This window comes from Ammodytes marinus (genome assembly GCF_949987685.1).
Source record: "Ammodytes marinus genome assembly, contig: scaffold_40, whole genome shotgun sequence".
Classification (NCBI taxonomy): domain Eukaryota; kingdom Metazoa; phylum Chordata; class Actinopteri; order Uranoscopiformes; family Ammodytidae; genus Ammodytes; species Ammodytes marinus.
Genome location: NW_027648104.1, coordinates 110,001 through 122,500, shown reverse-complemented (window position 1 = coordinate 122,500; position 12,500 = coordinate 110,001). Strand labels below are relative to the sequence as shown.

Sequence of the window (12,500 nt, the reverse complement as noted above, 5' to 3'; positions counted from 1 at the left end):
CTCACCTATCTCATTCTAGTCTCAGTACGTCTCTGTCTGTCTGTCTGTCTGTCTGTCTGTCTGTCTGTCTGTCTGTCTGTCTGTCTGTCTGTCTGTCTGTCTGTCTGTCTGTCTGTCTGTCTGTCTGTCTGTCTCTCTGTCTGTCTGTCTGTCTCACCTATCTCATTCTAGGCTCAGTACGTCTCTGTCTCTCTGTCTGTCTGTCTGTCTCTCTCTCTGTCTCTCTGTCTGTCTGTCTGTGTGTCTGTATGTCTGTCTGTCTGTCTGTCTGTCTGTCTGTCTGTCTGTCTGTCTGTCTGTCTCACCTATCTCATTCTAGTCTCTTCGTCTCTGTCTGTTCACAGAGTTATTCAGGAAGTGTTTCCATGTTTCCTCCGCGCTCCAAGCGACTCCAACGCCAAACCCATCGACCAGCTGTACACAGGTGAGTGAGTGAGTGAGTGAGTGAGTGAGTGAGTGAGTGAGTGAGTGAGTGAGTGAGTGAGTGAGTGAGTGAGTGAGTGAGTGAGTGAGTGTGAGTGAGTGAGTGAGTGAGTGAGTGAGTGAGTGAGTGAGTGAGTGAGTGAGTGAGTGAGTGAGTGAGTGAGTGAGTGAGTGAGTGAGTGTGAGTGAGTGAGTGAGTGAGTGAGTGAGTGAGTGAGTGAGTGAGTGAGTGAGTGAGTGAGTGAGTGAGTGAGTGAGTGAGTGAGTGAGTGCATTATATCAATGAATGTCCTCACAAGTATAGCCGTACAAACATGTGTGTGTGTGTGTGTCTGTCTGTCTGTCTGTCTGTCTCCTCCAATCAGACGAGCGCTACAAAGACATCCTTTTGGCCCTGGAGCGATCGACCAATCAGAGCAGAGAGATCCAGGAGTGGTGGATTGTGGACCAACCGGCTTCCAGCATTCTGCCCGTTGGGGGCGTGTCACCGATGAGTCATAGGCGGGAGGCGGGGCTTCAGCTGTTTGTGTTCAGTGATAAAGTCAGTCCTCCCAGTCTGGGCTTTCTGGCAGGATACGGGTAAATACTGCAGTGTTATTACACACACACACACACACACACACACACACACATGCACACACACACTAGGGCTGTGTTAAAAAATCGATATGGCGATATATCACGATATTTAGGTTTCACGATATCAGTATCGATTTCCTGCTCAATAATCTATATTTTCATTTTTTGGGGCTTTTCAAGGCTTTATTGACAGTGTGTAGAGACAGAGATGAAATGTGTCAGAGAGGAGAATGACATGCAGAGAACGACCCGGGCTGAATTCTAACCCGGGTCTGCTGTGAAGAGGACAGACAGACAGACAGACAGACAGACAGACAGACAGACAGACAGACAGACAGACAGACAGACAGACAGACAGACAGAGAGGGGAATGACATGCAGAGAACGACCCGGGGCTGGATTCTAACCCGGGTCTGCTGTGAAGAGGACTGAGCCTCTAGGATACTGACTATTGAAGTTAGATTAATTTTGCTTATAAGAATACTTAAGATTGACTGTGTCTTCATACATCTCTGTTCCTTGTATTCACTGCCAGTAGTAGTAGGCGTAACCTTATTTATATCTGTTCAGAGACACAAAGCTCACTGATGTGTTTCATGTTCAGTGTGTCCTGTCCAGTCAGTGCAGAGTGAAGGTGTTATGTTGATGAGCAGCTGCAGCAGTGTTAAAGGAAGTTTAGAATGAAATAGTTTTGACTTAATGTGTCCGTTTAATGATCAATATCTTGTGCTGTTATGAATGACAAGGCAACTTGTATTTGGAATAGCGCAACATACTGTGATATACCGTGATATATGGTATCGTGACATACCGTGACATACTGGATCATGTTATATCACGATATATCGTATCATGATGTACCACGATAAACCGTATCGTGATATTTCACGATGTATCGTATCGTGGTATATAACGATATGTATCGTGATAAGTATTGTATGGAGAAGTCATTGACGATTCCCAGCTGTAACATACACTCTAAGAATACTAAAGACTGACTGTCCTCGTATCGTATCGTGACATACCGTGATCATGTTATATCACTAACCCACGACATGTAACAGCAAACCAGACCATCAGTGCAAAGAATGATATTTTTACATTGTTTTTATTAATACCTTTGTCTATTCTATTCTAACCTGTCTGTCTTTATGTCTGTCCCCCTGCCTGTCTGTCCCCCTCCCTGTCTCCCTCCCTGCCTGTCCCCCTCCCTGTCTGTCTGTCCCCCTGCCTGTCTGTCCCCCTCCCTGTCTCCCTCCCTGCCTGTCTGTCTGTATGTCCCCCTCCCTGTCTCCCTCCCTCCCTGTCTGTATGTCCCCCTCCCTGTCTGTCTCCCTCCCTGTCCCCCTCCCTCCCTGTCTCCCTCCCTGTCTGTCTCCCTCCCTCCCTCCCTCCCTGTCTCCCTCCCTCCCTGCCTGTCTCTCTCCCTCCCTGTCTCCCTCCCTGTCTCCCTCCCTGCCTGTCTCTCTCCCTCCCTGTCTCCCTCCCTGTCTCCCTCCCTGCCTGTCTCTCTCCCTCCCTGCCTGTCCCCCTCCCTGTCCTCCTCCCTCCCTGTCTGTCCCCCTCCCTCCCTCCCTGCCTGTCTGTCCCCCTCCCTCCCTCCCTGTCTGTCCCCCTCCCTGCCTGTCTGTCCCCCTCCCTCCCTGTCTGTCCCCCTCCCTGCCTGTCTGTCCCCCTGCAGCATCATGGGTCTGTATGCGTCTGTGGTTCTGGTCATAGGGAAATTTGTTCGTGAGTTCTTCAGCGGGATCAGTCACTCCATCATGTTCGAGGAGCTGCCGTGTGTCGACCGCATCCTCAAGCTCTGCACCGACGTCTTCCTGGTGAGAACACAGACAGACAGACACACAGACAGACAGACAGACACACAGACAGACAGACAGACAGACAGACAGACAGACACACAGACACACACACAGACAGACAGACAGACAGACACACAGACACACAGAGACACAGACAGACAATACACACAAACCACGCCCACAGCACACATTAGAAAGTGCATACTAAAAGTCATAGACGTCGATTACGGGGGGATGGGGGGTACATGTACCCCCCACTTTTCGTCAAGACTCAATTTGTCCCCCCCACTTTTTAAGCCGGACATGGAGTGCGTCCAGCCGTATTCAAACACAGCGTTAAGGTCTCTCTCTCTCTCTCTCTCTCTCTCTCTCTCTCTCTCTCTCTCTCTCTCTCTCTCTCTCTCTCTCTCACACGCACACACACTAGTTTGCACACCAGAGAAAACATGCTCCGAAGTCTCCGCTAGTTTGCACACCAGAGAAGACTGATGCATTTCAATCAGCAGCAGAGAGACAACGGCGAGTGGTTTTAAGTGTCCCGTTGTGAAGTGTAAACTGTAGGGATTACCATCCTCTATGCCCACTAATGACTGTTAATGTAGCGGACACTAACAGCAGCTTGTGTCGCGGCACATGGATACTGACGATGTTGTTTACAGTGACGTGCGGTCAGGGCGCCGTGTGCAAAAAAATAAAATAAAATAAAATATTTTTTTTATTTAATAAACTTATATTTGTATTATTACTGTTAATTATTTCGATCTTTACATGTAATCCGCGATTACTTTAAAAAAGTGTAGACGTTTTGATTCGAAACGTGGCAGTTAGTAAGTTACGCCAAAAAAATATTGTGCCTTTGCTGTTTCCCATTCATTGTGTACGGCAAAGAATCAGTGCCTTTGCGCCTATTCATTGTGGACGGCAAGAAAAAAGTTTTCGCGCATGCGCACTTGATTCTGTATTATTTAACATGTACGCAAATAAGCATAATTCTTTGTGCCTTTTTTACGTAAATGGTATGCCACATAAGCCTTTACATTACATGGACCAATTAAAATCGAGATATTACTAGACATTTACGCAGCTTAGGCCAACGTCATTACGTTGGCTATGCTCATTCACGTCGCATTACCCCCGCGGATTTTTAAGTCAACATTGCAGCTGCCGTGCCCGCAAATATTTCAGACTGGAGTTGGATATTGGATTATAATTTAAAAAGGAACAGAATGAATAGCAAGAGAAAGGCCTGCGCCAGCCTTGGACGGTGTACAGCAGCAACAGGGACAAACAATGTTCGAGCATTTCAAACGGACAGGTAGCCTACATGAACGGAAGGATGCTAGCTAGCTGTGCTGTCAGTCAGACTGTCACTGGATTACTATCGTCTTGCTTATTTCTACAGCCAGGGAGTCAGATTGGTGAGTCAGAAACTTTTTTGGGGTTTATTTAATAATAAAGTTGGATGAATTGATACCGAGTGCAATCCATTCTGCATTTTATATTCAATTGAGCAGTTGTGTTTTCATTGTTACTGACGGACAAACCTAAGCTCTGCAATGTGGATAAATGGTTACATTCTGATGCTGGACAGGTCCATGGGGCATATGCTACTGGTACTTTATCTATTAAGATAAAGTTTATGGAGTGGAGTTGCCATCAGTTATGCTGTAGTCCTACATAATGATGAATGCTGTCTTTTATTTTTAAGTTGAATAGAAGTAGTAGGCCTACCGGTAGTTTGAATCGGCGAAGGTTTGACTTGTTGCCTTACGTTTTTTCGGCCCTCGGTGTGAGGGACGGGTCCGTTAAGTCGATGGATGCGATGTTTAATCATTTTAGACCAAACTACAGTAGGCTACGGGCAAACCTGAAGTCACCGTCGTGACATTTCATATACGTCCCGTCTGTGTGTGTGAGTGAGTGAGAGAGAGAAAGAAAGGGAGGAACTTATTTGAAATCGGCCGTGCGTGCCTGTTTGTTGTTTATTGTTTTTGATTTAACAATATATAGGTTTAGAGAAATCTGGCTTTCAGAACTCAGTGCCTACCCACTCACTGACCTCACCGCACGTCACTGGTTGTTTATCAAGAAATAATTGAAGCTGATCATGGCTATGCTACTAGCTAGGTTGCCATGGAGACCGAGGCGGAGTAATATTGTTGTGCGACAGTCCAGCCGTGCTTCGGCTCGATGTGCTCAGTCGGAACTACCTTTCCAAGCTCCCTTTGTTTACGTCATGTTTGGTTGGGCTACGGGGAGCAGCTAGTGGCTCATATGTCCGCTGCTTTTTGAAAATGCTTTTTTCATCAAATGTGTCAGACATCAGTGTTTTGTATACATTGTATTCATTAGTGAGCGGGTATGCCGTCTTTCAGAACCGTTCATTACCTGCACTAAAGAGAAAAAAAGATGTTTCCTCATTGTCCCCCCCACTTTTGAAAATGCACTCCAGAATGCCTGTTTGTCCCCCCCACTTGTTTAGCCAAATCGACGTCTATGCTAAAAGTACATACTAACAATCACATACTAAAAGTGCGTACTAACAAGTGTGTACTAATAAGTGTATACTAACAAGCGCACAATACAAGTACATACTAACAAGTGTGTACTTATAAGTGCATACTTAAAATGCATACTAACAATCACATACTAAAAGTGCATACTAATAAGTGTGTACTAATAAGTGCACAATACAAGTACATACTAACAAGTGTGTACTTATGAGTGCATACTTAAAGTGCATACTAACAATCACATACTTAAAGTGCATACTAACAAGTGCATACTTATAAGTGTGTACTAATACGTACATATTAACAAGTGTGTACTTATGAGTGCATACTAAAAGTGCATACTAACAATTACATACTTAAAGTGCATACTAACAAGTGTGTACTAATAAGTGCATACTAACATGTGCTTATAACAAGTGCATACTTAAAAGTGCATACAAACATGGTTGTCTGTCTGCCTGCCTGCCTGCCTGCCTGTCTGTCTGTCTGTCTATCTAACCCTCTGTCTGTCTGTCTCTCTGTCTTACCCTCTACCTGTCTGTCTGTCTGTCTGTCTAACCCTCTACCTGTCTGCCTGCCTGTCTGTCTATCTAACCCTCTGTCTGTCTGTCTTACCTACCCTTTACCTGTCTGTCTGTCTGTCTGTCTAACCCTCTACCTGTCTGTCTGTCTGTCTGTCTAACCCTCTGTCTGTCTGTCTGCCTGTCTGTCTGTCTGTCTGTCTGTCTGTCTGTCTGTCTGTCTGTCTGTCTGTCTGTCTTACCCTCTACCTGTCTGTCTGTCTAACCCTCTACCTGTCTGTCTGTCTGTCTGTCTGTCTGTCTGTCTGTCTGTCTAACCCTCTACCTGTCTGTCTGTCTAACCCTCTACCTGTCTGTCTGTCTAACCCTCTACCTGTCTGTCTGTGTTCCAGGTGAGGGAGACAGGTGAGCTGGAGTTGGAGGAGGAGCTTTACGCCAAACTGATTTTCCTTTATCGCTCTCCGGAGACGCTGATCAAATGGACTCGCCGCTGACCACACACACACACACACACACACACACACACACACACACACACACACACACACACACACACACACACACACACACACACACACACACACACATCACTATGAGGTTGAGGTCACACTATGGCTTTGGTCAAATAACGTCCTACTCATACTAATTTTGACGTCAATTTGAGTATGTTGTGCGAGTTTGTGTAGGCGAGAAATGCCCGGATGAGTACTAACTTCTGGGAAGATTTTGTGTATGGATCGATGGGTTACTTTTCCTACTCAACCGCCCCACAATGCATTGCATCTTTTCAAACGACACAGAAGTTTTTTTTATTCTTTATTGCTTGTGTATACTTCAGTGTAAACGGTCCGACGAGCCTCGCATACACAATGGATGGTTAAGTAGACAGTAAAGGTTAAGTGGTTATATAGTGAACTGTTAAAGAATATTTACAGACTTTTATTTTGAAGGGTCATCTGGAGGCGGAGCTAACTGTGATGATGAACTATTAATTATCAGGGAAACGTCAGACAGACAGACAGACAGACAGACAGACAGACAGAAAGAGACAGGCAGACAGACAGACAGACAGACAGACAGACAGACAGACAGACAGACAGACAGACAGACAGACAGAAAGAGACAGGCAGACAGACCAGACAGACAGACAGACAGAGAAGGAGAGAGACAGACAGACAGACAGACAGACAGACAGACAGACGGACAGAGAAGGAGAGAGACAGACAGACAGACAGACAGAGAAGGAGAGAGAGAGAGAGAGAGACAGACAGACAGACAGACAGAAAAGGAGAGAGAGAGACAGACAGACAGACAGACACACAGACACACAGACAGAGAAAGGAGAGAGAGAGACAGGCAGGCAGGCAGGCAGACAGACAGAAGGACAGACAGACACACAGACAGACAGACAGACAGACACACACACACACACACAGACAGACAGACAGACAGGGAAACGTCACTTCCTGGGAAACTGGAATCTTTTAAAGCAGCTCGAACATAAACAGCTGCTTTCACTTATATTAATACATTTTAGTTTATCATGACAATCTGTATCTTCTAGCTCTATGCTATGCTATGCTATGCTATGCTATGCTATGCTATGCTATTCTATGCTAGCTCTACGTTTTACAGTCCCCAGAGTTAGGACTAAACAAGGAGACAGACAGACAGACAGACAGACAGACAGACAGACAGACAGACAGACAGACAGACAGACAGACAGACAGACAGAGGTCTGCTGCAACTCTCAGCTCCTTTAAATCAAACCTGAAGACTTTTCTGTTTCCCTTTTTAACCTGTCATGTTCATTCTATTAAAATGTTTTATTTCTCTCGATAGGTTAAAGTCCTGTTCCATATTTCATTAGCTTTTTCTAGTGTGTATTCTATACTTGATGCATTTTAATCTTGATGTATTTCATGCCCCTGTAAAGCACTTTGAGTGTCTGAACTGTGCTATAGAAATAAACCTGCCTTGCCTTATGTTAGCCTTATCCTTTGCTTCACAGTAATACGGCCGCAAGGAGAATAATTTTTTTAATTTTATTATTCAGTGCCTTAATGTAAGTTTATTCATAACTCATGAATTTAATTGGCTTACCCTGCGTTCCAAATATCATACTCTTTCTTTTTTTCTATCCTCCATACTACATCTGATCATAAACAGTATCTAGTTAGCATGCAGTATGCTACAACTGGGACATACTTTAACTTATTTATTTCATCCTAACATGGCTCCTTGATCTTGCCTCTTGCTTATATATCCGTCTCATCGCTGGTTGTTTTCACTGGGAGGCTCAGTCCATGTGATGTAACTTCTGCTGCAGTGGATTGTGGGTCAGAACCTCCATAAAGCTGCTGGTTTCAACACTAAAAATCACCACCGGATGTAGTAGGACATCTGGGTATTTTTCAGCATGCTGCATCTGACATCATGTATTGGGACAAACTAAATCTGTTTCTACCAGACTAAATAGCAGGGAAGGATGGGGACTGGAACACATGGACAGTCTCTCTCACACACACACACACACACACACACACACACACACACACACACACACACACACACACACACACACACACACACACACACACACACACACACACACACACACACACACACACACACACACACACACACACACACACACACACACACACACACACACAGACACACACACACACACACACACACACTGGATCAGCACAGTGCCCTCTGCTGGTGAGAACTGGACTCCACTATTAGATCGTTGTTGGTTTGAAGGTTTAAAAGTGAATTTATTTGTTTACGTTCATAATGTGATAATAAACTGTTACTCCTGTGATATGTGAAAATAAAGATTTTTTTTTCTCATACCGACTCCTGTGTGTGTGTGTGTGTGTGTGTGTGTGTGTGTGTGTGCGTGTGTGTGTGTGCAACCTGGTATCACGCCGAGGCGTGAGATACACACGCATGGACCGGCGTCTAACTCACGCGCCCTGCCTGACCAGGGCGTGTGAGTTACACGCGCACCTCCCGCCGTCTAAATGAATGGAGGAATAGTCTAAATGAACGGAGGAATAGCACCAACAGGGGCCGACATGTTGTCCCAGGAATAGCACCACATGTTCCCCCAGCATTTCAATACTATCTAGCTGCAGCCCCCTCGGTGGTTAGGGTTAGGGCAAGGGGACAGGGAGAGGTTATAATATAGACAAAAACAACCGCGGCCGCCATTTTGACTACGGGCGGCCGCGACAGCGACCGCCATCTTGACTACGGAGGTGCGCGTGTAACTCACACGCCCTGGTCAGGCAGGGCGCGTGAGTTAGACGCCGGTCCATGCGTGTGTATCTCACGCCTCGGCGTGAGATCGGGTTGGTGTGTGTGTGTGTGTGCGTGTGCGTGTGTGTGTGTGTGCGTGTGTGTGTGGAGATGTACTACATTGGTGATGTCATGTTGTGAAGTTCAAAGGCAGAAACCATTCTATCATAGAAAGTTCTATTCTTTTATTCATAAAGATGTATTTTTATTTTGGCATTTCCCATGCTTTATTAGACAGTGTGTAGAGACAGAGATGAAATGTGTCAGAGAGGGGAATGACATGCAGAGAACGACCCGGGCTGGATTCTAACCCGGGTCTGCTGTGAAGAGGACAGACAGACTGGATTCTAACCCGGGTCTGCTGTGAAGAGGACTGAGCCTGATATCAGGAAGTTATTTTATAGTTCATAGTTCACAGTTACATGCTGATGAGACCAGACAGTTACACATGAACACATGAACACATGAACACATTAACACATTAACACATTAACACATGAACACATATTCATCTCTGGGATTGGTAGATTAATTTAACCCTTACAGGAATACTTCAGCCATACATTCTACAGAAGTTGTAGGTCTTTAAAGCTGGGGTATGTGATTTCTGATTGGTCAAAGTTAACATGAGCTGTACACTTTGACCAATCAGAGCGAGGCTCTGTTGGGACTGTCCATTCACTTTGGCACGACTTTGTTGGTGTAGAGCGTGTCAGGGAGGGACCATAGGGGAGGGACCAAAGAGAACAAGTGGAGCGGTTGAGATATTTGGATTCGAATCTCTATCCCAACTGCTATTTTCTCCCCAAATCCTCCACCTCAGCTTTAATACTCTGTCTCACTGACAGTAAAACAAAATGTTACACATCGAACGACATACGATCACATCCGAAACGTTCTCCAGAATCACTGACTAAAGAACTAGAACCGTCCATGGTCCCTGCAGGGTGATTCACAGACAGGTTTACGGAGCCTAGGCCTTCAGAGGGCAGAAAGTCACCACAGGAAAGCATTGATATGAATTCACATTTCTCCAGCGAGATTTTCCAAAGATTCTGTTCACATTCTGGTGGAACCCCGCAGAACACAGTCAAGGCTGAATTCCACCGGCTGCCTCTCCGGTCCTTCCCCGCTCCTGCACGGCAGCAGAGCTGTCAGGGTTTTACTTTAGTCAGTGTGTGAGCGTCCACTAGCTCCTCTGCACCGTCTCTCTGCTCCTGTCTGTCTGTCTGTCTGTCTGTCTGTCTGTCTGTCTGTCTGTCTGTCTGTCTGTCTGTCTCTCTCTCTCTCTCTCTGCTCCTGTCTGTCTGTCTGTCTGTCTGTCTCTGCTCCTGTCTGTCTGTCTGTCTGTCTGTCTGTCTGTCTGTCTGTCTGTCTGTCTGTCTGTCTGTCTCTCTCTGCTCCTGTCTGTCTGTCTGTCTGTCTCTCTGCTCCGCTGCTGCTCCAGCTCTCCGGTGAAATACACACTGCTTCTATTTCTGCCGGATGCCGGAGCTCAGCGCATCAATTCAGCACAGAACACATCGAGATAGACAGGAACACAGGCGCCGACAAAACAATTAAACCTCCGGTTAATTTTCAAAATAAGACACTCGGTGTTCACTGCAGGTAACAATCTCAAAACAGAGACACATACGAGCATGTCCACTGTTCTTTTACTCGTTCGGATGGGAACAATAATGTTGTGTAAATACCATATAGGAGAATCATATTATCAAGAGCGATCGCCCGTCACTTTTATTACCGCGGGAACTCCTCGGTCTCGCGACTCCAGCTGTTCAGCCGTGCTGGTGTGAAAACGGAGCCGGTGGGTTTTGACGGACGTGGAGCACGGAGCAAAACCGCAGGACAACGCACGCGCAGCCAGTGGAATTCCGGGGTCACTCGGCTCCCGATTGGTTCTCGGGCCTCTGAGCTTGTGATGTCACAGACTGCAATGAGGTCATAACAGCGTCCTCCAGTGATTGGCTTAAAGGATGGCTGGAGAGTGTGAGTGTGTCTTTGTGTGAGTCTGTGTGTGTGTCCTTGTGTGTGTCTGTGTCTGTGTGCGTGTCTGTGTGTGTGTCTGTGTGCGTGTCTTTGTGTGTGTCTGTGTGCGTGTCTGTGTGTGTGTCTGTGTGTGTGTCTGTGTGTGTGTCTGTGTGTGTGTCTGTGTGCGTGTCTGTGTGCGTGTCTGTGTGTGTGTCCTTGTGTGTGTCCTTGTGTGTGTCTGTGTGCGTGTCTGTGTGTGTGTCTGTGTGTGTGTCTGTGTGTGTGTCTGTGTGCGTGTCTGTGTGCGTGTCTTTGTGCGTGTCTTTGTGTGTGTCTGTGTGTGTGTCTGTGTGCGTGTCTTTGCGAGGACTCTCCGGCAGCTGTCTGTAGATGCTGAACACGCTGGCTGTGAGGTGGGCGGGACAAGGCCTTCCTTTGAGCTCCAGACTCATCGATTGGCTGTAATTCACCAGGCTCTTCTCCGATTGGCTCCCGGGGCGTCTGTGGGGGCGGGCCTTAGCAGCAGTCCTTCTGGCGCGGTGCAGGTCTATGACGGTGGAGTAGATGTCTCGGATGTTGATGACTTTAGTTTTCTTGTCGCGGTTTTCGTGCAGGACGGCGTTCGCACAGATGAAGATGAAAAAGCCGACGCCCATAATGAGAGGGCCGAGCACCTTCAGCCAATCAGACGAGAGATACCTAAAAAGAGGGGCGGGGACATAGAACACACTGATGATTTGTCTGTATTTCAAGAAGCCCTCACACACACAAACACACACACACACACACTCACACACACAGACAGATAGACAGACAGACAGACAGACAGACAGACAGACAGACAGACAGACAGACAGACAGACACACACACACTCATAGACACACACACACACACACACACACAGGGACATAGAGGACGGATAGGGCTTCATTGAGTCAACCTTTAACTACTTTACCTAAAGCGGCGTTGAGCAACATGTTAATATAATATAAAATCACAGAGATCATAAAAACACAAAAAGGAACCAAACTAATGTCAACATAGCGGATCATTTTCTCCTCCTTCCTCCCTGACCTTTACAACTTCTAAATCGTCAACTAGAACCTCCTATAACACGCTTAGACCCAAAAGGAACCGAGAGGCCCTCTAGAACCATCTAGAACCATCTAGAACCATCTAGAAGGACCAATATAAGTACCTGAGGGCCTAGTTAGAATCAGAGTATCTCAGAGCAGTTTGTTTACCTGTCCAGAAAGTCCTCCAGAAAGCCCTTAGGGAGCTGCTGCATCGTCCCGTTGACCCGGTCTGTTCTGTTCAGACTGAAGCCTCCTTCATCATCATCATCATCATCATCTTCATCACCTCCTGGCTCCTCCCA

General features: G+C 46.4%; 2 protein-coding genes across 2 annotated transcripts in view; one reads left to right on the top strand and one right to left on the bottom strand.

The window, feature by feature from the left end:
• The window catches only part of LOC307271046 (piezo-type mechanosensitive ion channel component 2-like), an 87,279-nt gene extending 78,645 nt beyond the window's left edge, over positions 1-8,634 (top strand). The window contains exons 59-62 of the mRNA XM_080054923.1: positions 345-424; positions 789-1,002; positions 2,684-2,825; positions 6,234-8,634. Coding sequence (XP_079911049.1) covers positions 345-424; positions 789-1,002; positions 2,684-2,825; positions 6,234-6,335 — 538 coding nt within the window. The 3' untranslated portion in view covers positions 6,336-8,634. The remainder of the gene's footprint in view (positions 1-344; positions 425-788; positions 1,003-2,683; positions 2,826-6,233) is intronic.
• Positions 8,635-9,555: 921 nt separating this feature from the next.
• tmem200ca (transmembrane protein 200C-a) overlaps positions 9,556-12,500 on the bottom strand; it is a gene marked incomplete at both ends in the record, with an annotated part of 4,314 nt that continues 1,369 nt past the window's right edge. The window contains 3 exons of the mRNA XM_080054922.1: positions 9,556-9,575; positions 11,492-11,820; positions 12,367-12,404. Of these exons, the coding sequence (XP_079911048.1) occupies positions 9,556-9,575; positions 11,492-11,820; positions 12,367-12,404 (387 nt within the window). The remainder of the gene's footprint in view (positions 9,576-11,491; positions 11,821-12,366; positions 12,405-12,500) is intronic.